The sequence below is a fragment of the Notolepis coatsorum genome (genome assembly GCF_963971535.1).
Source record: "Notolepis coatsorum genome assembly, chromosome: 3".
Taxonomy (NCBI): domain Eukaryota; kingdom Metazoa; phylum Chordata; class Actinopteri; order Aulopiformes; family Paralepididae; genus Notolepis; species Notolepis coatsorum.
The window spans coordinates 19331623-19357565 of NC_140167.1; the positions used below are offsets into that span (position 1 = coordinate 19331623).

Consider the following 25943-nt stretch of genomic DNA (forward strand, 5'->3'; position numbering starts at 1 on the left):
CCAGAGAAAGACTTTCGTCTTGTTTACATCAGGGTCCCCCATTTTCAATTCATCATAACATATATGACATACATGACGTACAGATAGACAGTACTGTTACATCTATAGTTCTATACATTTGACATACCAGATTTACAAATGCTGAATACAACTTGCCAGGCAACTTACGTTGTGTAGAACCAAAGTACTCTGCAAACGCGCCAAGGAAACTTGACAGTGGCCTCTGGTCACGAAGTTCACAGCTGAATAGCTGACTACTAGTAAACATGTTTGATTGATTGATTGAAAACTTTATTAACAGATTGCAGAATGGGTACAGTACAGCTCAAAACATACAATTGTTAAGGGGATGCAGACCAGAGAAAGACGTTCGTCTTGTTTACATCAGGGTCCCCCATTTTCAGTCCCCCATGTGTAGTCAAATGGCTAAACAAACCAATTATTATCACACCATGTGAAAGACCACAGGTGTAGTTTGGCACCGTTAATCTATCCTGTTTAGCGAGGTAATTTAACTAAGATGAATCAGGGGAGGAAACTAACTTTTTGGCTTACCAGCCAACTGGCGAGTATCTGATTTTTTTTACCAGCCAAACAGATTTTTTACCAGACAAAAAAAATCGCTAATTGTGATAATTACTTCTTTGTATGTCAAGCCGTGTCAATGTTGTGTATGCATCTGGGTAGGCACACTGTGCCTTTAAGACAGCACGGTGGTCTTACGACAGTGCTGTGAAGTACCGTCAAGTGTTGTGGTAACGTCAGTTGGGTTGGTGTGCTGTTGTGCACAGTGCACTGGTTGAGCTAGCCCCTTTCGTGACTGCGATGTGCAAGCCAGGGGCTTTTGAGCATGAAATAAAATGTCTAACCTTACGTCGTAGTCCGGTGCTTTTTTGGAAACATTATAGTCATAACAGATACACCTAGCTGGCTGCTTTGAGCACACGGGGCTAACGTTAGCTAGCAAGCAGCTATAGCTAAAACGCTAACTAGAAGCTAACCACTGTATACAGTTCCAGTAGACTAACATTACACCTCTGTGATTTAAATGTGTCCTTAGTAACTTATACTCGAGGGTTGTACTAGGGTTGGATGCAGTTCCCCGTTGGTCAGTCTGTCTGTTTTCCATCTTCTGCTGTGTTTAACGTTATCTGTTTGCGAGTGCTCCTGATGGCTAGCCTAGTACCGCGGGACTTTTATTATATGTCCGCGGGTTGGCCAGTACTGCGCAAACGTTTATTAAACATTATATGTCCGCGGGTGGTCTTGTGCAGTGCTCTCGTGGCACTGTCAACTAAAGCGAACACTCAGAAGACGCGCACCGTTTGCCAGTGCAGTGATTGCAGAATGTTTTATTTTTTTGTATACTCGCCAGCAGGGGAGGAAACTAACTTTTTGGCTTACCAGCCAACTGGCGGGTATCTGATTTTTTTTTACCAGCCAAACGTAAAAAATACCAGCATTTGGCCAGTAAAGTGGCCTAATTTCCTCCCCTGATTTAGATGATCTTTCTTAAACTATAAATGCCCTGATGTTCTTGTGTCTCAACATCTGCCCAGGTTGCCGTCACTCTGGGGCCCGTGGGTTGTTCAGAGTGTTGGTGTGTGAGTGTGGGTGGATGAGTGTATGTGTGAGTGTGTGTGAGTTGCTGTCTGCCTCCTTCCTGTACCGTTTCACCGAGAGCTGCTCCACCCTGGAGCATGACAATGGAGGAGATGAAGAATGATACGGAGACAAACTCCATGGTTTCCATGACGCTGTACGCTGTGATGTACCCAGTTTTCAACGAGGTAAAACTTGTCAACTTAATTGTAACAGCCTCCCAAGAAATGACATCAAGGTGTATTTAGCTTCCAATCACTGCAGCAATTTGTGAGGCATAATTGATCATGGGAATGGCAACCATTAGGCCATCATAATGTCCCAAGACTAGGGATGCTCGATATTGGCTTTTTTACCGATACCGATATTCCGATATCGTCCAACTCTTAATTTCCGATACCGATATCAACCAATACCGATATATGCAGGGTTTCCCCCCAAAAAAACGGAATAATTTCATGTAACTAATAATTTCACTGGATGCATTCAAAAGGCTTTCTAAATGTAAGCATTATCTGTGCAAAATATGATCATTAAAAAAGTAAAAATTAACATTACATATCTCTTGTTGTTGAATTAAACCAACATGCATACTTTTGACAATAAATAAAATAAGAATTGGTTCTTACTTGCTTGCCTGGGTAAATAAATGTAAAAAAAAAAAAAAAAAAAAAAAAAGATTGTTATTGTTTTTTTCTTTTTCTTTTACCGATACAGATATTTTCCGATATCACATTTTACTGCCGATATCGGCCGATAATATCGGTCGGCCGATAATATCGGACATCCCTACCCAAGACCCTTTACACTCAGAATTCTAATAATTTCAATGTGCAAGATAAAAAAATAAATCTATTTCCTGACCTCTGATCAGCAGGTGGTTTTGGACACTTGGTGGAGGAACACATTGCTGGTGTTCCTTTTCTGAAGTGACACTGGGAACTAGAGTTGGGTGATGTGCTCCATATTCAGATCATTCCATCGTCACCCAATGCTATCACCCACATTTCTTCTCTCCCTCTCCCTCTCTCCCTTTCCCTCTCCCTCCTGTGGATTGGGTTGACGGGAGTCTAGGTTATTGGGTTATTGTTCAGATCACGCAAAAACAAAACATGATTGGTCATTGCATTGTTAATTGTAGTAGCTCAACAAATACTTGTTTGCATGATCTGGCTGGATTGTCAAAAACTTTGCAACCACGTCAAGAGAGGCTTGGCCTGGAGGAGGTGGTGAGAACATTACTAGTGTTAAGTCTGTAGTTGTTAAGTTCATCACTGGGTGGCAGCGCGGAGCGGCGCATGGGTTTTGAATAAAGGCACAGGTGTAGGCTATTGCAATCAAGGTATCAATGTATGGGTGACGGAGAGGTCTCACGGTTTTTACCGCACGCACGTACCCTCGCTCGTTTTCACTATTATGAACAAAATTGATCAGACACTATTGTTTGGCTCATCAACCATGTATTATGTAAATACTTTAATTAAATGGGAACTTCACCCAACGGCAAGTGACACCGCCTGGACATTACCATTATTCTAATTGCGCGTAAAAAATGCTTTTTGTAAACTTTATGTACATTATACCTGTTATGTCTCATTCTATGTATGTCTTATTCTTATTTTTATTACATGTATTATTGCACAATCGCTGCAGGCATGATCACCCGCATTTCACTGTATGCTTGTATGCCGTGACAAATAAAACTCTTGACTTTACTTGAAAAACGAGGATTTCCCGCACCCAACCGAGCGCCTACCAGGACGCGTCTATTCGAAATCCAAGCGGTTCATGCGTTTTGCGAATCTGATTGGCCACTGACGTTTCTGGTCATGTGACTGACATGTGCGCCCAATCGCGTGACGCGCCCATTTCCGCCTCGACCAGCAGCAAACTACCTAACGCCTAGTTTATCACTGGTTAAGCTTAGGCGACTTTTTCGAAGTTGGTTAAGGTTAGAGTTTGGAATCAGGGGGGGGCGTTCTATCGCCATGCTCTAAGACAAACTCTAATCTTAACCAACTTCGAAAGAGTGCCTAAGCTTAACTGGGGAAAGAACTTGCCGTCACACGATTGTTGCGACCAGAAACATCAGTGGCCAATCGGAGCGTAAAACGCGAACGCGGAAGCATGCACCGTTTGGGTTTCGAATAGACGCTACCAGGACATCAGGATAGTCGCTACAATTAGAGAGACCAATGGAATGAAACTGTCAAACCTAATCAGAATAGAATAGGTTTTTGGAATAGCATTATAAATGCTCAAACTCAAGCGGTTAGGTGGCCGAGCGGAGATTGCGTTCGTCACCAACCCCGGAGCTGTGAGCTGGATTCGCCTGTTCGAATCCAGCTCAGAGCTCCGGGGTTGTCACCAGCTTGGCTGGCCGTTCACACTAATACAATTGGCTGTATTAGAGGGTGGGAGAAGCTAGCGGGGTGGGTCCGGGTCGTTGTAAACAGCGACTCCTACAGTTCGGTCGGGGCGCCTGCTAAGCGCGGATAGGACCTGAGGGGGATAGTGTGATCCTCCCACACGCTACGCCCTCTCAATGAGAATCCGCGCTGCCAGGTGAAAAGAAACGGTGATTGGCTGGACGTGTGTCGGAGGAAGCACGTGGTAGCCTCCACTCTCCCAGATGATCTGACTGTGGGGGGTAAGTGCGCAGCGACCAGGAAGGGACTGGGAATTGGCATACGACTAACATTGGGATGGGAGAAAATCGGAGGAAAATGGAGGGGGAAAAAGATCAATAAAAAAAATGAAAATAAATGCTCAAACTCAAATGTTTTATCTTATTGAAAGGTACGAGTCAACATATTAGGTTATTTTATGTTGAACTATTGCAAATATCAATGCAATGTTGTCGGTGCCATTTTCGCGGTGGTACACTCATGTCTGGAGAAAGAACATCATGATTGATGAGAGATGACAGACATCCTTTTATTCATAATGGTGATATAACTCCTGTAGTGAGTTTGTGAACGTAATGATTTGATCAGTGTGGATGAACTCGCACAGCTCCAGTCTGCAGTTCCCTGTGCTCGGCATCAAGAGAGAGAAGAGAAACATAAGAGATGGGCTACAGTGAGAGCAAGGCACCTGAATATCAATTGATATACATTTTTTATTCAATCACATCACGTTTAACACAAAGCCTATTTAACGGCACAGGTCTCTGCTTAAATGCCAGTCGGTTGTTTTGGCTCAAGCGACCCAAAAATCATCATGCAATTGGCGATCGGTCTGAAGATCGTCGATGCACAACCCTAAGCTTTTGGTCCTTGGCTAAAAAGAATGGCAAAAAATGAAGTAGTTTTTGTTAAAGATATTCATATATCTTTGTATTATTTTATCTGCAATCAGTGCAATGTCTGAATAACTAATGTTCGATAAGATCAAGAAAAGTCATTTGTGTGTCTGGCATGTTTCTCAAGGCTAAGCACTTCTGCTTTGCACCTCTGCTAAAGCAGGAAGTTCCACTGGGCCTCTTTCAGTGGGCCATTTCCTGTAAGCCATCCTCTGCCGAGATACGCAGACATCCTCGCTTCTCTTTATCTGCTGAACCAAGTATATATATATATATGGGGCGCCTTTATTGTCACATGATGTTCTCCTTTGTCTCTGTCTTCTCTCTCTCAAATAAAACTGTGACAAGAAGTATTCCTCAGTGTGCTCTGAGAAGAGACACTCTCTGGACTGCAGCCTTGAAATAATTCTTACCATTTCCATTTGTCCTGCGTTGTTCTTCACTGTTTTGAGTATGTGCATGTTTAGGGCACAGTTAAATAACCTTTACAGTTTTCATTTTTGACATGTTTTTACATGTGACTCTCTCTTTGCCTGGTATATCAACCTGATCCAACATTGGTGCACAAAGTCAGTGGGCACTAGTCTGTCCTTGTACTAACATTGTGTGTTCTTTGTGTTTGTCAAACAGCTGGAGAGGATCAACCTGTCAGCAGCTCAAACACTGAGAGCAGCCTTCATCAAGGTAGGACCGCTGTGACCTCTGATGCCCATTAATAGATTGCAGTGTTTCCTCTAAAATTCACCGCTTGCAAAATGATGATTGACGTAGTGGTCCACGATTAAAACTCTCTGTAGGCGGTACCTCCTCAGACATCAGTGCTCGGACACAGTGCACTGAAAAAGATGTTCGACCCGACAAGGAATGGTGTGATGTTACGGGAATAATATATAAAGAAGAATTAACACATTAACGGATACAAATATGTTAAAAGATGTTATTGGAGTGTCTGGAGGACAATGCTATGTGGTTTGTTCTTGTGGTAATTAGCTGAGGCAGTTCATCATAGAAGTTTGTTGGACACAGCAAAAAGAAAAACGATCAGTTTTTGGTGGCAGTGACTACAAGGGTCATTTCAGTGCTGGAACCAGGGTCTGCTCCCAACCCAGACATTCTCATCAGTTTCCATATGTGTTCTGGTTTAGAAATGTCTTGTATTTGTACAGTTCTGGAATAATTGGAACAAAACGTGTTTGCTTAGAGTGAGCAGTAAGTCAAACTTTCATTGTCTTTACATTGTTCTAGCAGTGGGGACAATCTTTCTGCAGGCTAGTTGGGAGGGCACTACTGCTGAATGAATCTAGGGGAAATACTGGGGTTCTTGAAGCTCATACTACCAGCATATTTACAACCTGCTGTCATGATCTTTGTCTCTGGATATGTGCTTGCACCTATTTCCACATACTGAATTTTTGGGACTGATATTTTTCAGAGCAAAAACTATTCTGATAGCGATGTATTGGCTGATATTCACACAAATCTTTTGCAGGGATTCGGGTCTCTAACAATAATGTAATTGTGCTGGATTGATCAATGCACGCCACCTATACACAATTTCCATATTGCTGTCAAACAGCCCTAGTGTTCAGTACTGTGCATGATGGAGCGGATGAAAGAGTAATGAAGGAAGATTTTTATATATTTTACCTTTATTTAACCAGGCAAATCAATTAAGAACACATTCTTATTTACAAGAGCAGCATCATTATTATTAACCAAACCTGACGGAGATAAATCACCTGAGATTTAATAATTTTTGTTATGATACTAGTAGTGGGCCTTTATTCACCCTTTCCTTTTTATGTTTTTGGTAGATTTTTATTTGTTTGTACTACCGGGCAGTCCGGTAGAGGGAGAGAGAGAGAGGAAGAACGGGAGACAGAGCAGCGGGAAGACATTCGGCAAAGGACGCCGGGTCCGGGAATCGAACCCGGGTCGGCCGCTTCGCGACGCAGCGCGTTACATGGGTCGCCACTTGGGCGCCCTATTCACCCTTTCTATTGTCTACCACACCCACTGCTTCCAAACAACTGTAACTCGGCGAGTCGGCGTTGAATTATTCAGACTTTTAATCTAGATTCGGGGGGAGAGCTTTGTATATTCAATTGACTCTGTCCATCCTGTTCACAGCTCACTGTAGCTAACTCCCACGTGTCATAGGTCGCTTTCACACAGGGGCTGTTTGTTCCGGACTTTCGGACCAGAATTCGATAGTCCGGTTTTTCGGGTCTGTGTGAATGCGCGTCGAACTCGGTCCGCGGACCAAACAGGCGAACTCTAGTCCGCCTGAAAACGTCGGTCTCGGTTCGCTTCAGCGGACCAAACGCGAACCAAATATAGGAAGTGATTATTATTACCACTGCTCGCAGCACTCACTGCAAAACAAGCACACTGCATCTAATCTCTCTATCTATCTCTCTATCTCTCTATCTCTCTATCTATCTATCTATATATGTCTGTGCATCTTGGGAAGAAGGAAGAAAAAACGCGGCTTATTATTATTACCGAGGCGCGCGGCTTATTATATTATTAAAACAGCTACTTGTGGGCACTCATAAAAACACCGTGGTCTACAAGTTGTTTAGCGAGAGGATGGTGGTAATGTGCTTCAATAGAACAATGGATCAATGCCATGTCAAAACTCGGCTCCGCTGATCTGGGCTCCGCAGTACACACACAGACACACACACGCGCGCGCGCGCACACACAGGATCGCAGCCACACACACATTTCCACTGTCCAATAGACAAGCGCCCTTTTCGACCGCGTGACATTGTTCAGAAGGTCTCGGTCCGCCTGACAGAAACCTGTGTGAAAGCAGGCGAACCAAATGAAGAATGCAACAATGTTGCAACTTCACCCCCAGAACCGCACCGAGTCCTCTAAAACTCTTTTTGAACCTGAATCTTTCCTCCTTCTCCAAGGCACCCCAACTCTTCGAAGAGTTAAACAATTGAACAGACCTTATACTAAAAACATCATGAGGAATTACATTTGAATTATTGATGAATAATAATATGAATACGTATGTTATAACTTATTTTGTTTTGGCTGAAAATACTGCCTTTGTAAAAAATTTAATAACAATGCACAAACAAACCTGAATGAGACATAGCATGGTTGATTGATTGATAGATTTTTATTTAGTACAAATATTACAAAGGGCAGCATGTACCGGGATAACACATAGTTATTCAACTGATTTCCACTGCGGCCACATACATGTACAACATGTATTTTTCCATGAGTTTTAACAGGATAATAAAAGCATGGGCAAGAATGCATTAGCTCAGTCAAACTTTCATTAAATTAAAAAGTTCAAGTTCTCAAGTTCTTTAATAGTTGTCATACAGAAGTACAGAATACTTTCATACAAAATGCTTCTTACTGTTACGCTCCAGAGACTGTGCTAGACAAGATAGTATCAAATAACATAATAACATAATATAGCATGAATTTAGAAGAAGAAAAGGAAGAAAATGAGGTCACAGTGTTCGGTATAGACATATGTACAATGTTCTGAGTTACCATATAATATACAATACACAATACTATGCAGTGTACTAATGTACAGTACTATCTAGTGCAAAGCAGAAATGGGATGAGGTACAATTTTAGGTACAATTTACAGTAAGGTGTACGAGTTGTAGTGCAATCCTTCATCCATAAATATAAAGTGTGGGGAGTGGGTGCTACAGTGTGTTTGTTTAAAGTGGGTGTGTGCTATAAGTGTGTGGAGTGGGTGCTACAGTGTGTTTGTTTAAAGTGAGTGTGTGCGTGTGGATGTGTGTGCTATGTGCGTTTGGTGGTTGTTGTTGTGTAGTGTTCATTCATTGTTCGTTTAGCAGCCTGATGGCCTGGGGATAGAAGCTTCTTCTGAGTCTTTCTGTGCTCGCCTTGAGACTCCTGTATCGCTTGCCTGACCGCAGCAGTTCAAAGAGGCAGTTGTTCGGGTGACTGGAGTCTTTAATGATTCTCTTAGCCTTGCCCTTGCAACGCTTGTAGTAAATGTTCTGGAGGGTGGGGAGCCCCCCTCCAATTGTGCGTTCGGCTGAACGTGTCACTCTTTGTAGTCTGCTTTGGTCTTGTGCAGTGCTATTCCCAAACCAGGAGGTGATGTTGCCGGTCAAGATGCTCTCTATTGTACATGAGTAGAAGTTCTTAAGGATCTTCTGGCTGACTTGGAACTTCCTTAGGCGCCTGAGGAAGTAGAGGCGTTGTCGTGCCTTCTTCACAACACTGTTAATGTGTGTGGTCCATGTCAAGTCCTCGGATATGTAGGCTCCGAGGTACTTAAAGCTGTTGACTCTCTCAACCGGTGCCCCGTCGATGCTGAGGGGGCTGTAGTCCTTGACCCCCGACCTCCTGAAGTCCACAATCATCTCCTTTGTTTTGCTGACGTTCAGGGAGAGGCTGTTTTCCTGGCACCATCCCGCCAGGACCTTGACCTCAAAAACAAAAAAACAAAAAAACAAAAAATATGTATCAGAGCTTAAACTAAAAACGTGATGAATTGGTTGGTTTCAAAATTGGTTTAAAAAGTGAGTTACTATAATTGCAATCAAGAGTTCAAATCCATTGAACAAATAATCATATTCCTGTAAAACTGAAATGACAATACTACCAATGAAACATCAAATGCCATTAATTTTTATTATTGATGAACAATATTGTGAATAGGTATGTTATTTTGTTTTGGCTGAAAATAATGCCGTTGTAAAAAGTTTAACAATATACAAACAAACCTGAATGAGACATGGCATGTACATTTGACCAAATGTTTTTCTCCAATGAGTTTTCTAGCCATTTGCCATAACAGGATAATAAAAGTAATTGATGTTCATGCATGGGTAATGACAAGAATGCATATTTTCTTCTGCTCCAGATGGATAATTCCTCTACATTTTCCTTGTTTATATGTCGATCTTGATGGCTCAAAGTTTTGTTTCACGTGAAGGCCTTTTTTCAAACGCAAACATGGTTTGTGTTTCCTACTGTAATTTCATTGCATATCATCCATTGATTGTTTAAGGCAGAAGGGGTTGTGGTCACTACTTTTGAGTACATTATGTCAGCCCTCGGGGGGGGGGGCCGGGGGCTCCAAGTAGTTGCTTGCCTGTTCAGACGCTTCGCCTCTGCGACTCAAACCACTTCTCCAGCATGCGCACTGAGTGTGCAGGTGTGCAGCGATCAGTTTTAAAAAGACGCTGACTTGTGTGCTGCGTCATTCACTGTGACCCCCCCCCCCCATTGTAGCAGCCCAGTGAAGATCAAAGGATCAAACTACTACGTTTTATGGCCAAACTGTGTAAAGTAAATGTTTTTGATCAAATGTTTTTATTCTTTATAAATTGTACAGTATTTAAGGACAATACATACGTGAGAAATTATAATTGAACAAATTCATGAAAAGTACATTTAACCTCTTAGCCCGACCGGTCCAGTACGAGAATGACATCACGCCATAAATCCATCTACAGAATATGAATTAATGTTGCGTTCTTTTTTCAAATGTAAAGAACCTAACCCTGTCAAAACAGCAGCCAGCGTGTATATTCAGCACTACGTTTGTTTACCAATGATTTATTGTGTTATTAGTGAAATATTAGGTTATAGAAATATCAAGGCATCGATATTTTGCAAGGATTTGGCACAATTTTCTTTATAACGATTCACAAACAAACCTGAATGAGACATGGCATGTACATTTGACCAAATGTTTTTCTCCAATGAGTTTTAACAGGATAATACAATTAATTGACGTTCATGCATGGGCAAGATAATGGCAAGAATGCATCTTATTTTCTGCTCCAAATGGATAATTCCTCTAAATTGTTCTTCTTTACATGTCTGTCCTGATTCTGGCTCAAAGTTTTGTTTCACCCGAAGGCCTTTTTTCAAACACTGTACTGTAATTTCATTGCATATCATCCATCGATTGTTTAAGGCAGAAGGGGTTGTGGTCGCTGCTTTTGAGTACATTATGTCAGCCCTCGGGGGTTGAGATAATCAATTTCTTAATCAATTGCAATTAGATTAATCATGCAGCACTACTAGCAATGGTGCATGAGCCTGTACTGCCAAATGAAATTCAGATCAAACTGTCAAACTAGATGTTGCAGATTAAATATGACTCAAAGATCCAGCAACATCCTATCCAGTGATCCAGCATCTTCTGGCCATCTCAGACCCACTCCTATCTGTGCTCCGGGAGGGTCATCAAGGAGAAGCCGCCTTTTTTTTATTTTTTTTATCTACTTTTTCTCCCCATTTTTATATTTTTCTCCCATCCCAATTTTCGTATTATCCAATTCTTCCCTCCCCTGTCTCGAACGTTGCTAGACCATGCCTCCCACTGGTCGGCTGCAATGTGGATGAAGCCTTGCATCACGTGTCCCCTCCGGTACACGAGGAGGCAGCCGTCGCATCTTTTCACCTGTACAGCGCGATCTCTGTGGCGAGGAGTAACGCATGGGAGGCTCACGCTGCCCCTGATACTTCCTGATTCTGCTGTACAGGCGCACCAACCGACCTGTAGGAGTCGCCGTCCACAACGTCCGATCCCCACCCACCGGCTTTCCCACCCCCTAATACTGCCAATTGTATTAGTATGAACGACCAGCCAAGCCGGAAGCAACGCAGAGAGCTGGGCTCGAACCCAGCATCTCCTGCGTTAGTGGCGAGCGCCTTGCCCACTGCGCCACTTAGCCGCCCTAGAAGCCGCCTATTCTCAGTCCTTGCCCCACAATGGTGGAACGAACTGCCCACCACAGTTAGGACAGCCGAAACCCGTCCAATCTTTCGCCGTCGACTAAAGACGTACTTCTTAAACCATTATCTAAAAAAAAAGAAGAAAAGAATATCGAACCCTAACTAACCTTATTGTCATGCACTTGTCCTAATATACTAACCTACACTGTACACTTTGATGAACATTGTTAATCAGCTCAGCTGATAGATTTGTGCCCTTCCTGATCACTTGTCGTACAGAACTTGTAAGTCGCTTTGGATAAAAGTGTCAGCTAAATTACTGTAAATGTAAATATCAAACTTGCCGTTTAAAAATGGTCAAACTTTTTTATGTTCATAATTTTTCCAAGATCTCTTCACACACGTATACACACATTATTAACTGGCAATTGTGGCTGCAATTATGTCACAGGTGAATTGCATAAACTACACTGTTTGCATATTTCACAATGTCTTAGTGTTGAAAAGGCCATTTTACAATAGGGGCCCTTTAAATAAATAAATAAAGTATTTAAGGAGTGTAGATTTAATGATTGTTCAGTGCCTGGTAGATCATTGCTGCCTTTAAGGCCCTGAAATGATCTATGGAGCCTTCTCTCTCTACGTTAAATGATTTTATTAAGTAGCCAAACGTTGCACTATAAAAACGAACAGGATAGGTGATGATAATAAACATTTAACTTCATTAGCTGAAATATTCTAAAATCATTAAGTTAGCTATAAGCCATTCTCCCTTTCTGTGTGTGTGAGCGTGCTTGCTCCCATCTCTGGTCTTTAGAAAGACCAGATGAGGTCAGAGGAGTTTGATAGTATTTACTGAGGATGGCCAGATAATGTTGATATTTAAACATAAACAATTATAATACATAATAAATGTATACATGATCATGCAACATACAAAAAAAAATTGTTGTAGGAATGGTTTGGGAGAGGGTGGTAGGGAGGGGTTTTAGGTTGTGTGTTGTGATAAACTGATAATGTTGAAATTTAGAAGTTTTGACTTGGTTTTGTTTTACAGAGAGAGTAAAGTACCGGAAAAAGGTACCGTTGGGTACCGGCATCGATTCCCATGTAAAAAGAAACATTTCCAGGCTCTGTGTCCCGAGCAGACCCACAGCGTAGACCAGATAAGGCCGTGCGGTGATTTAATAAAAATGTAAAAGGAACTGAGACTAAGCGTGGATCTAAAATCATATACACTCAGACCACTAGAAAAGCATACTTGGCAGAAAATAACTTTCCCTTTTTTTCTCTCTCTTGCTGGCCAAACACTCAACACACACTCTCCAAATTAGTAGAATCCATCCGATAGATTACAGTAATTGCTGCTCCATTTGTCTTTCTCTACACTGTCGATTTAAGTGGTGCGCCTAACTTTTGTGCTGGTGCTCCTAAGATTTTCAGTAAGGAACACCAGTGCTCCTAGTGGAAAAAGTTAGTCTGGAGCCCTGCGCCATGTATGTATCACCTGTGTGATAAGAGGACTGGACCGAAGTCAACATTGTTTAATTGAAATATTGTATAATAATATCTTGTAATCTCAAGGGAGATGCTACGTTTTCCTCTAGTACATGCCAAGAAACATTGGACTGGGGATCAATCCAATTAGTCTGGGGCCTCATTGTGAAGGACCAGAAATACAGTTTGGAACTTCTAAGCTACCATGTCTCTTATGCTTGGTCATTGATATTTTTTATATTTTAAGACGCAGACATTTTCCGGTCCAAATTAATTTAGAGACTCTAGACTGTAGTTTCTGCCAGTAGCCAGCAGTGGGGGGTAAAGGAATCGTATAAATGGTGAAATGTATCCAGGGCAGTACATTCATCTTGATTATGGATGTGCGAGCTTGTGAAGAGTTTGGCAGACTTGATCATCTTTCAAGGTCTTTGAGGACTTTGTTCAATGTTCCAGTATAGTCATACTCAATTATCATATTGAGAGAAGGAAATATCTCAGTGCCAATGTATTTTAAATGTTTTATTATAGGAACCTCTGTAGGGAGAGAAGTTGGCCTAGTTGCCTCATTTAAAGGTAATAATGCAGATTTGGGCCATTTTATTTTAAAAGCTGACTAGTCTCAACTCTTCAAATGATGCTAAAACCGGGGTACATATTGACTAGGGTCCTGCATAAAACTAGGATATCATCTGCATACAGATTAATGTTATGTTAAATAAAGTGAACACCTGAGACGGCACGTTCTCTAGTTTAGACTAAAAAGGCCAAAGCACACGGCGGGCGACCGACGTTGCCTGGCGATGCGATCGTCTGTCGCTCGACGACAATCGCTTGGCCCCCCACACCAGATCCGACCGTTCAGGTATAATAAGCTATATGTCTCGCTCTGTCTAGCTGGGGGTGTGGTTTCCCCCGGGAGATATGAGAGGACGGACCGGACGTTAGGTTGTCGTGAAGCGAGATGAATTAGCAGGTAGCTTAGCTGTGTTGTGCATTACGAGGGAAGTATTAACCTGTAAAACCCATATTGAGCTGGAATTAAACCACCATAATACGAATACAACCTCTCCTCATTCTTCCTGACATGACTGCATGACTGATCGCTACAATACGTTCATTACCACCGATTGGACAAGTATTATGCACCTGCTGAGAGAGAGTGTTTTTTTCACGGAAGACGCAAACTGTTTTGTTCTCAACCATCATTTCTTTGGACAATAAACCTTACAAACTACCGGTACATCAGCTGCAGCCTGGACCAGGCCTGTACGCTAAGCTTTTTCACTAGGGGCACACTTGCCCCTAAATGAGAAATTTAGGGGCAAAAAATATTTTTTAGGGGCACATTTTTAAATAACAATTTACCATTATTTATATCGATTTTAATATATTATTAAAAATATATTATAATATATATTATATAATCATACTTGTAGTTGTATTATCTGCGAGACATCGCCACCACGCAACAAGTCAAAATGCTCGCTATATGCAACCAGCTCCACTGTCTGTGTGTACTCGAGTAGCCTCCAGCTACGGCCAGGATTCTCCGGAGCTGCAGCTGGACCCTATACTGTAGCCTCCAGCTACGGCCAGGATTCTCCGGCGCTGCAGCTGGACCCTATTGACTATATTCAGCGTGCCCTCAGCTCGAATACGCATCGACTCAGTGTTATAAGACATTGATATCAGGAGCTATCTGAACTATTTAGTTTAATGGGACGTTTCGTTTTGAACAGTTAGGGTTGGGTACCGTTCACATTTGAACCAGTACCTGGGGATCGACGACAGGGCTTGAGACTAACACCGTCCCGTCGTCCCGGGGGAAATAAAATATGTATTTGGGATGAAGAAAAATCCTCCACGGGGCCGGGACACAGTCGGGACGAAGAGGATTTATTTTCCCCCACTTGGAAAATGTCAACTGCGCCGACTGTCAGTGCGCATATCACTGTCAAACGGTGCGTGTCTTCCGAGTGCTCGCTTTAGTTGACAGTGGCACGAGACCACTGCACGAGACCCGCGGAAATATCAGAATGTTTAATAGAATGTTTAATAAAAGTTCTCGTGGTTCCGGCCATCCTCTAGCCATCCTCTCAGTCAAGGGAGCACTCTCAAACATGCTGCACTATTTGAAGTGTATAACGTTAAACAGAGCAGAAGAAGATGGAATAACAGACACAGACTGACCAACAGGGAACTGCATCCAACCCTAGTACAAAGGCAGGTCTGCGGTGGTGGCTACTGCCACTGCTGGCTCAATGTTCTCGACGGTCACATTTTCATTCGACGGCTCACTAGGAGGTGGAACGCGTCGAAAATATGAAGCAATACTAACTTTACTTTTCTTCATAGGCATAGCTAAATCAGACAGTCAGCCAGTCTATCAGAGTGCTCAATCGATTTTCCCCACTCTCATACCTGAGTGCTCAGCTCGCGTGAGTGGCGTCATCACACGGCTTGGATAATTTAGGAGTGAAATGCGAATGCAAGGCTTGAAATCCCTACTCGCAAGCCCGCCCCCAAATATTATTTACCAATCGCAACGGCCAATTAAAGGGGCAATTTGCGACGAGCTCGTCGCACTGTACAGCCCTGTGGACATTAAACTCTGTCAACATCCACAACTTATTTTGTTACCCGAGTATAAAAACATCTAGTAGGTGCATCGTGGCGCATTGTCAATTTATTAGTTAATGACAAGCGGCCACTAAACCTTAAGTTCTCCAACTAACGTTATTTATTTAAATTGTTCCTGTTAATTAATAATTAACATAAGTAGCATGGTAATAATACGTAGGTTATTGATCAATGAATGTATTGATAAATTCATTTATATTACAAATGATACACCAGAAGTAATGTTATTTCCTCATTGTCCTTGCTGTGTCGCCTGCCGTCGCTTCAAAAAAATAGGTTTGAGGCGATATTTAGCCAGGCGACAGAAATTGCTGCGCGATCGTCGCTCGAAAATCTCCTGCCGTCACTGTGCCCGTGTGCGTTGGGCTTTATACGTCTCCGATTTAGAACAACAATTTTACAAGTGTTGCTACTAATGATGAGAAAATGTACAGTCATCATGCAGGCGTGCTGTATTTTTATAGTTGGCTAACATTCTGCACTAGCAAGCATTGTTGTGTGATGATGAGCAGCAGCATTAACTCAAGGATGATCTCTATGTGTAGCCTATGTTGTAGGATGTTGTCTGGTAACGTTAGATAGATTTGTATCGTCATGTTGGGAGAGAGTAGGGATGGGTGTGAGTAATTGATTAATCGATTACTCGTAGCTATGAGACAAATCTAGCTTAAATTATTAATAATCTTTATGAATTTTTTTTTTTAAATCTTTTTTCTTTTTACATTTGTTTCACATGTATGTGTAAGATTATAACTGTTTGTTGGTTTCCTTAAACATATACGTGAATGAACTAAATTAAGTTAAATGTGAAATGGGCAGATTGTGCGCATGGCAGACCACTTGGAACCACGTTAAGTAAAAGAGAGAAATCGACTATCCGTTTTTCATTCGGTTAATGATGGCGGATAGCCCGCTATCAAAATAATTATTGCACATCCCTATATGGATCAAATCCTTGTCAAATCCCATAATCTCCAGGACCAACCACAATCAAGTCTGTCAAATTCCTTCATGGCATCTATCTAAGTATAATACGGTTGCTGAAGACTTGATCTATACCAGCATTGATTATGTGTAAAAAGCATCTAATGTTGTCACTGGCAAGACAGCCTTTTATGAAGCCTGTTTGATCGCAGTTAATCAAACCTGTCATGTGCTTCTGTAGACGCCGGGGGAGAACTTGAGCATAGATCAGATTTGTCCGGCACCGTGGCTACATGAGTAGAGCTCTGGACTCATGATCGGAAAGTGGTGGTGTTGTCCAGCAGGGGGCACTCTGTCCTCTGGACTTGTCAGTAATAATGCCCCTGTTACGGTGATAGAGACACCATATCCTTCGGGCGTCTATGCCAAATACAACGCAGTTCGGTTTCCGGTTCCCCTGATTGGCCACTAAGCCCCCCCCTATCGCCCACTGCCGCGCTGTGAAGCGGAAGAGCCAGCGGGCGACGCGGGCGGTGGTTTCAGCAGCAGCGGCCGTCTTCTTCCGAGGCGGCTCGTTCTTCAAGATAAACGTCTTTCTCTGGTCTGCATCCCCTTAACAATTGTCTGTATTGCGCCGTACTGTATTGTACCCATTCTGCAATCTGTTAAATAAAGTTTTCATTCATTCATTCATTCATTCATTTCTCCCCCACTACTCCCAAAAGTAACACTAAATAGATGAAGTACAACAACGCCAGACTCAAGAAACTGTGTTCCCTTTGGATGTGTTCTCCTAAACAATGTTTGTTTACGCTGCACACGACACTCGAGGCTGCATGGGTGTAATCTCTCCTCTAGCTATATCAAAGAGGTTGCATTCAGGAATCGACGTTGTGGCGTCCTACGGATCTTCCTCTCTAAAAGCCCCACGCAATACAGCATGTCTTGAATGTTCAGGCAGGAATTCACCGCAAGAAAATGTGTTGCTAATCTTTGTTCAGTACAATATGATTGGAAAAATAAGCTACATCTGGAATGAATAAAGTGATTTATTTTTTTTTAACTGTCAAGGGTACCAGCGTCTTTTTCTCCAGTAGCGCGACTAATATCCATATCAGTTACATCATCCAAGGTATTGTTACTCAATGTTTGAGCGTGGTTTGGAGATATTCACAGTAATTGTTAATTCAGTAAAGTAGTCAGATCTACTCTTTATTGAAGGTACTGATATGATATGATTCTACGATTAATACTACAAATGTAATGGTCCTCAACAATTACACAAAACATTAGCTTTACATCAGCCTTTCTGAAAGAAGAAATGGTTTCTTTATACATAGTCCTATATATATAATTTGAAATAAAAGAATACCATGTTCCTTAGTCCTGTATTATGATCAAACAATTACACAAAAATGCATCTATATAGACTCGTATGCCAAAACATTCAGAAATACCCAAATTATGCTAGTTTGTTTTTTTATGACATGCACAACTACAAGCTTTTAAGAACACTGACATAACCGCTGAATATCACTGAAATCCAAGTTAATGTATATCTTAGAAGTTCTTTGTTTCATCGTACAAACAGCCAAAGCTGTCATGTATGTTGTGTATGTCGCCTCGCGCCGCCCCGCTGGCTCTTCCGCTTCACAGCGCGGCAGTGGGCGATAAGGGGGGCGCGCTAGTGGGCTTAGTGGCCAATCAGAGGAACCCGGAAACCGAACTGCGTTGTATTTGGCATAGACGCATCCTTCGGATGAGACGCTAAACCGAGGTTGTGACTGAATTCCATCGTTAAAGAACCCAGGACGCCTATAACAAAGAGTAGGGGGTTCCCCGACGTTCCTGGCCAAATTCCCAATCAGGTATCTGACATCAAGGCCACCTAATCATCCCTCCCCCTTAATTGGCTGATATCAAACCCTGTCTCCTGAGCGCCGTTGTGTAGTGTGATGTGTGCCTGGTGCCAGTGTATGGCAGCCATTGAGCCTGCGTAGCCCAAGGTTGGGTGCTACCAGTGGTGGTGAAGGAGGCAATTTCCACCCTACATTGTGGGGAGCGCTTTGAGTGTCTATAAAAGCGCTATATAAATGTAATGATCATTCATTCAACTTTGGGTCGGTATTGAGAAGACTGAGGGGCCTATAGTTGTTTCAATCTGTTGGGTTTTTCTCCTTGTTTAAGAGTAAAGAGAACACTAATGTTCACAGGGCGACATTGGCTCAGGAGGTAGAACGGTTGTCCGGCAATCAGAAGGTTCCCGGGTTCGATTCTGGCTCCTCCCGGCAGCCAAAGTGCCCTTCAGGGCTTGACATTCACTTTTTGAGCCACTTGTCCTTCAGAGAAGTGGCTCAGATATTTTACTTGTCCGAAAGCTAAACTTACTTGTCCGAAATGTACTTGTGTCCACTAAGCGAGCACTCAGAAGATGCTCGCCGTTTGTCCAGGACAAGTAATATTGACGTACAGAGATTGAGAGTTTCCAGTGTGACACTGTGAGACAGGCACTTTCTGATCAGATGGAGTAACGTTACTATTCGTTTGGGGAATATATATATATATTTTTTTTTACTTGTCCAGTCGGACAAGTTAAATTGTATCATGCTTGTCCGATTTTTTTTTTTTTTTTTTTTTTTTTTTTTTATACTTGTGCCGGACGCCTGATCGCTTTTACCAAACGGTTTGTGTTTCCGCGTTCCCGTTTTGCGCTCTGATTGGCCACTGATGTTTCTGGTCATGTGACATGTGCGCCCAATCGTGTGACGGCAAGTACTTTGGACGGTTAAGCTTAGGCGCTCTTTCGAAGTTGGTTAAGGTTAGAGTTTGTCTTAGAGCAGGGCGATATCGTGTGACGGCAAGTTCTTTCGCCGGTTAAGCTTAGGCACTCTTTCGAAGTTGGTTAAGGTTAGAGTGTGGATCGTAGGAGTTAGGTAGTTTGCTGCTGGTCGAGGCGGAAATGGGCGCGTCATGCGATTGGGCGCACATGTCACATGACCAGAAACGTGCGTGGCTAATCGGAGCGCAAAACGGGAACGCGGAAACACGGAACTGTTTGGTAAAAGCATAGACGCGTCCCGGGCAATAGGACAAGCCTTAATGCCAAGCCCTGCCCTTGAGCAAGACACTTAACCCCTAACTGCTCCCGATCAGCAGGTTGGCAGCTTGCATGGTCCTCCACCTTGCATGGACCTCCGCCTTGCATGGACCTCCGCCGTGAGTGAATGAGAGACATAAGTTGTAAAGCGATTTGGGTAAAAGTGCTATATAAATGCATTCCATTTCCCATTCACGTCCCTGGCAAAGCAACCATGTTCTTTTTTATCCACTTTTTCTCCCATTTTCTATATTTTCTCCCATCCCAATTTCGTATCATCCAATTCAACCCTCCCCTGTCACGAACGCTGTTTCTTGCCTCCCACAAGCCGGCTGCAATGTGGACTAAGTCATACATAGCACAAGTCCCCTCCGGTACTTGAGGTAACAGCAGTCGCATCTTTTCACCTGCGCAGCTCGATCTCTCAGTGGCGAGGAGTAACGCGTGACAGGCTCACGCTGCCCCCGACACTTCCTTATTCTACTGCGCAGGCGCACCAACCGACCTGTAGGAGTCTCTGTCCACAACGCCCGATCCCCACCCATCAGTTTCCCACCCCCTAATACGGCCAATGTGTATTAGTATGAACGACCAGCTAAACTGAAAGCAATGTGGAGCGCTGGGCTCGAACAGGCAAGCCCAGCGTCTCCGTCATTCGTGGCGAGCGCCTTGCCCACTACGCCACGTAGCCGCCCTACAAAGCAACCATGTTCTATAGAGTAATGAATCATATTGAGCAGTAATGGGCCTAGAAGGAGGGATGCCATCAAGACCAGCTCCCTCCCCCTCTGCATATCAAGTGCCGCCGCCCTTAGTTCCTCGAAGGTAATTGTTTCAGCCAGTTGCTTTGAATCAGTCTCTGTAAGGTACGGTTAGCTGTACTCTGCTAAAGAAGGCGTCACATCTTTCCCTGTCAAAATCTATGTCCATCTTGTACAGGCTAGAGTAAAAATAGCGGAACGCATCATTAATCTCCATGGGGTCAGTTGTTATACCTCCCATTCTGAGCTCTAATAGATGAGCAGCAAACTGCTCACGAGTCCTGATCCTCCTTTATAGCGAGTAAATTACTTGGTCTGGATTCATGGAAATAATAACGTTGCCTGGTTCTGTGGATAAGAAATTGTGAACGCTGTCTAGGAATTGTTCATATACTTTTGACCAGCTTTCATTGCAAATCTAATTGTTCTGTATGATTTGACTGAAGTAGCATAGATTATCCAAGTTCTCTAGAGAGGCGCGGCTTTGCGCAAATTTTATAGAAATAGTGTTTCATTGCTCCTGATAAAACTGATAAAACCTTTAACAGAGTTCCACTATATTCTGGATTCCTTAACCGATCCTGTGTTGATCTCCGCAAATTGACATTCTTGCTTATTCAACAATAGCAATACTATGTGGGATATAGCTTAGCTTCATCTCTATCTTTGATCGTTTAATTCCTAATCACATAGTTTCAAATGAATAATAATAGACTATTCTCTAGGCACAGTCTTTCTAGTTATGAACCAGTTCTTCAGGCCAAATTGTGTACCCGTAGTAGCTGATCAAAGCACAAAAGGGTGTCCATCATCATCATGCTTGTATAAGTTGTATTTGATCTCTGCTCTTTAAATGTGTCCCTCTGTTTACTAAGATCTGAACTCACATCGAGCATAGATGCTTATTTTCTTCTCTTTTGTAGTTCAGAGGTGCATTTCTCGACGTTGGAACGAATAATCATTGTTTTTAGCTCGGAGCCGCAGAGACGAGCGATCGTACAACGGGAGGCATCGCTCGAGGGCCCAGTGCGGGGAGCCACAATTACCGGTGGCATAGGACCCAATTTCTCATTGTCAAACGGCTCATGCAAGAAATTGTTCATCAACTCCGCCGGGTCACCCGTCTCCATGTTCTTCACCAAACTCCGGTGTTGCATTAATGTGCGTGATTTTCAACCTTTTGTCGTAATTGTTTTATTCTCCTCTTGCACTTCTTTCCGCTCCTTTTCCAACTGTGGAAGTCGTTCACTTGCATCTGTAGCAGATGTCTCCAGAGCCCCCAGCTCACCTATGACTTCATGGTTTCAATAAAGTAATTTATCAGCCGAAAACCTTTTAGTCGAGAGGATGTTTCCTCGCGGATAACCTGACCCACATTGTTGCAAATCAGCGCTGCGTGCCGTCTGCGTCATGGTCGTTGTTAACCAGGTCGATGGGATTCCTGCACACGGATATTCCTTTGTCTTCCTTAGCTTGTCTTCAAAACTTCTCGTTGATTAATGTCTTTTAAAGCAGCGTTTTAGTGTCTGAAATAATAGTGATGTATAGGCCACCTATTTCATATGTTAATAACGAGAGAATGATCACCAGGTAGCTGCCTCGCGTCAGAGCATGCAAAAAAAAAAAGGAAATGTGAAAAAAAAATAAGGAAATGTGTTTTTATATCGGCATGTTTACTTGTTTTCATGACATCTACAGTACCCATAAGCCTCGCCGGTCTTCGACCAATCACAAGAGCACACCAACTCTGATGTTGGTATCCCTTGTCCCTTGTACATTTTTGTTTTCAGTGATCCCTATGAACATTCCACCAAATGATGGTGTTGAAAAGTTTGTAATTCCAATAGTGTATTCTGTCTGTCCTTTTTTACTCAACTCTGCTACCGTCGAATTTCTGAGCACTTGAATAAGTGGAGCCATATAAACCCAGCTACCTTGAGACAGTCCTTATTATAGTAGTCTATATTACCCCTGTTCAGTATAGGAGTGTCTATGACTGGCCAATTAATCGAGTTGACGATCATGAAAACAAGATCATGGAGATAAACGATTATTGTGCCACATGTTGCGCTGCGCTCATTTTGTCTTGTGTTATAAATGCAGCGCACCTTTCCTTCACAGCGGTGTGCTCCACTCCGCAGCACCCCCCCCCCCCCCCCCGAGCCCAAACAGTAGTTTCAGCGCGCGTTGAGAGGGAGCCACAGTGCCTTAATTCATCCTCCTATGACCTCACAAAACTGCAATAGTTCTGCACGGCTTGTTTAGGCTTGTTCATCTGAAGACCTGGAACCCTGGCCAAATGGCATTGGAAGTATCTATGTCACCCCCTTCCCCCCAGAGCCTAAAATAAATAACATCTCAGACTGAGATCCATACAAAGACTTGACAAAACCCATTTTTCCTAATATGTCCCCTTTTAAGTGAATGAAACGTTTAGAACGCTGGTCCCCAGACTAGTTGGTGCTCCAGTGGTAGATTTATTAGATTAGATTATATTCTAGTTTATTGTCCTTTTATACAGCACAAGTACAGTACAACAAAAAGAGGTTTGGCATCCAACCAGTAGTTCAAATGTAACAGTAAAGTGCAATGTAACATACAATGACATGCACAGGTGATTAAACTGTATAAAATATATAAATTAGTACTACTGGGTGTAATCAGATGTATGTACGGAGTTGTAATATTAATATGTATTATACAGTGATACAGGTATATGATACAGTGTAACTAGTAAGACTAGGTAAGGGATATGTATAGATATAGTATCTACTAGGCCTGTCCCTGACTAAGGACTTTGATTGGCCGGAATTTGCCCCAGTGAATGAAAAATAAAAATAAAAATAAAAAATATATATATATATATTATTTAACTTTTTTGGGGAGATCATTCCATTTGGGCTGTGGGGGTGCCTAATGTCTGAAGGAGTCGACTGAAGGCTTCTTGTCCTGCGAAAGCATGCAATTGGTACACTGAATACATCTTGATATTTGTCTAGTATGTGCGCCATTAGCATTAGCCACGCTTCTAGGCCTCTTTGCTTTTGGAAAGAATGATTAAAAAATATATATATATATATATTTTTTTCTTTTTTGCATTAAAAAAAGGTTTTAAGAGGTTGACTACGGCTCCTTTCGATCAATTAGTCGACTAATCGAGGTCAGCCCTAGTATCTACAGATATGTAAAAGAGTTATGTGCAGGTATGTACAGATATATATACGGTATATACAGCACTGTTGTACATGCTATCATACAGAGTATATGGGTAGACTTAACTATAGCATTTATGTCTGCATCAGTGACCAAAACCTTGTTATCGAAGAACCCTGGGTCTTGGTCTGTGACAGAGGGGTGGACTTGTCCTTGCCATGTCTAAGATATTCCATGTTCTGAGCAGGCTACCTATTTAATTTGCCATCTCCGGCCTCACCTTCTTAGTGGCCATTAACCCTTTCACTGCCACACGACAGCCGGTTAACCATTTCACTGTGACAATACAGAAGGTTAGCCCTTTACTATCACACAACCGACGCGGAGCTAATGATGCTAATGATGAAGCATTGCCGTCGGTTGTGTGATAGTAAAGGGTTAACCTTCTGTCGTGTGGCAGTGAAAGGGTTAAAGACCTGAGAGAAATGGGAACAGACATGCTTTCATTGATTTGACTGAGCTCTTGATACAAGGGCTAATTAGACGGCAGGTAAATATGGATTTTTAATTGTATTACGGTAGCTGTATTTTGTGGCTGTAAAAGGTTTGTTGACATTGTTAATGTCTATAAACACTGGAGTGAATATTCTGATTTCTTGTTTTAAGAAAGTTCCAAAAAGCATATTTCCATCCAGATTGGGTCTTTAAAAGAACATGCCTCAATTACTGAAGGAAAAAGAAAACGTATAATAGGTTACGTATAATGGAAGCCAAGCCCTTGTTGTTGAGCATCATGTCACTCTGTGCTGTTGCCAGGCGGAGAGGGAGAACCCTGGTCTGACTCAGGACATCATCATGAAGGTCCTGGAAAAGAAGAACGTCCAAATCAACTTCACTGAATCCCTACTGCGCATGGCAGCAGACGACGTGGAAGGTACACACTGTCTGGATGCTTTCATGTCTGTTCTGTAGGGCTGTACCGAATGTCATTTTTTAACATTCGAAGCTTCTATTGAAGTATTAGAACGAAGCTTTGAATGTCTTAATTTTTTTTTTTTTACTTTATTTGAATAAAGTGATTAATCTGATTAAATTAGTCTTTTTTTTATTAAATCAACTTTCTTTAATGAGTATAACTCATCAGTTTTGTCAACATAAATAATCCAATAAGGGCACGGTTGGTACGAAAGTGATGATGACATCTTATAGTATAATATTATAATATTAGTGTAGCCTAATCTTTAACTGCAACTGTGAAGAAAAACCCCATTGGTTTAAACAGATTGAATAGACATACCGGTATACGAAAAAGATACTTTTTTTTTTTTGTTATAAAAAAAAATTCGAATGTTGATTTAGAATTCTAATGTCAACATTATGATCGAAGCATTCGGTACAGCCCTATGTGTCTGAATGTCTTTATGTCTTACTCTGTTCTGTGTCTGAATGTCTTCATGCCTGTTGGGACAGAATGTTCTGTGTGTGTCTGGATGGTTTCATGTCTGTTCTGTGTGTGTCTGGATGGTTTCATGTCTGTTCTGTGTGTCTGGATGGTTTCATGTCTGTTCTGTGTGTGTCTGGATGGTTTCATGTCTGTTCTGTGTGTGTCTGGATGGTTTCATGTCTGTTCTGTGTGTGTCTGGATGGTTTCATGTCTGTATGTTGAGACGGAATGTTATGCGTGTCTGTATGTTAGAATGTTATGCGTGTGTGTGTATGTTGGGACAGAATGTTATGCGTGTGTCTGTATGTTGAGCCAGAATGTTATGTGTGTATGTTGAGACGGAATGTTATGTGTGTTTATGTTGAGACAGAATGTTGTGTGTGTTTGTATGTTGAGACAGAATGTTATGTGTGTTTATGTTGAGACAGAATGTTATGTGCGTGTTTGTATGTTGGGACAGAATGTTATGTGTGTATGTTGAGACAGAATGTTATGTGTGTTTATGTTGAGACAGAATGTTATGTGTGTATGTTGAGACAGAATGTTATGTGTGTATGTTGAGACAGAATGTTATGTGTGTGTTTGTATGTTGAGACAGAATGTTATGCGTGTGTTTATGTTGAGACAGAATGTTATGTGTGTGTTTGTATGTTGGGACAGAATGTTATGCGTGTGTTTATGTTGAGACAGAATGTTATGTGTGTGTCTGTATGTTGGGTCAGAATGTTATGTGTGTGTGTATGTTGAGACGGAATGTTATGCGTGTCTGTATGTTAGAATGGTATGTGTGTGTGTATGTTGGGATAG

The 25943-nt window shown here is 42.2% G+C and overlaps 1 protein-coding gene across 1 annotated transcript in view; it reads left to right on the forward strand.

The window, feature by feature from the left end:
* The window catches only part of LOC311224512 (programmed cell death protein 10), a 53482-nt gene that overhangs the window by 516 nt on the left and 27023 nt on the right, over nt 1-25943 (forward strand). Inside the window, exons 2-4 of the mRNA XM_084309533.1 lie at nt 1560-1790; nt 5537-5590; nt 24509-24626. Of these exons, the coding sequence (XP_084165659.1) occupies nt 1701-1790; nt 5537-5590; nt 24509-24626 (262 nt within the window). The 5' untranslated portion in view covers nt 1560-1700. The remainder of the gene's footprint in view (nt 1-1559; nt 1791-5536; nt 5591-24508; nt 24627-25943) is intronic.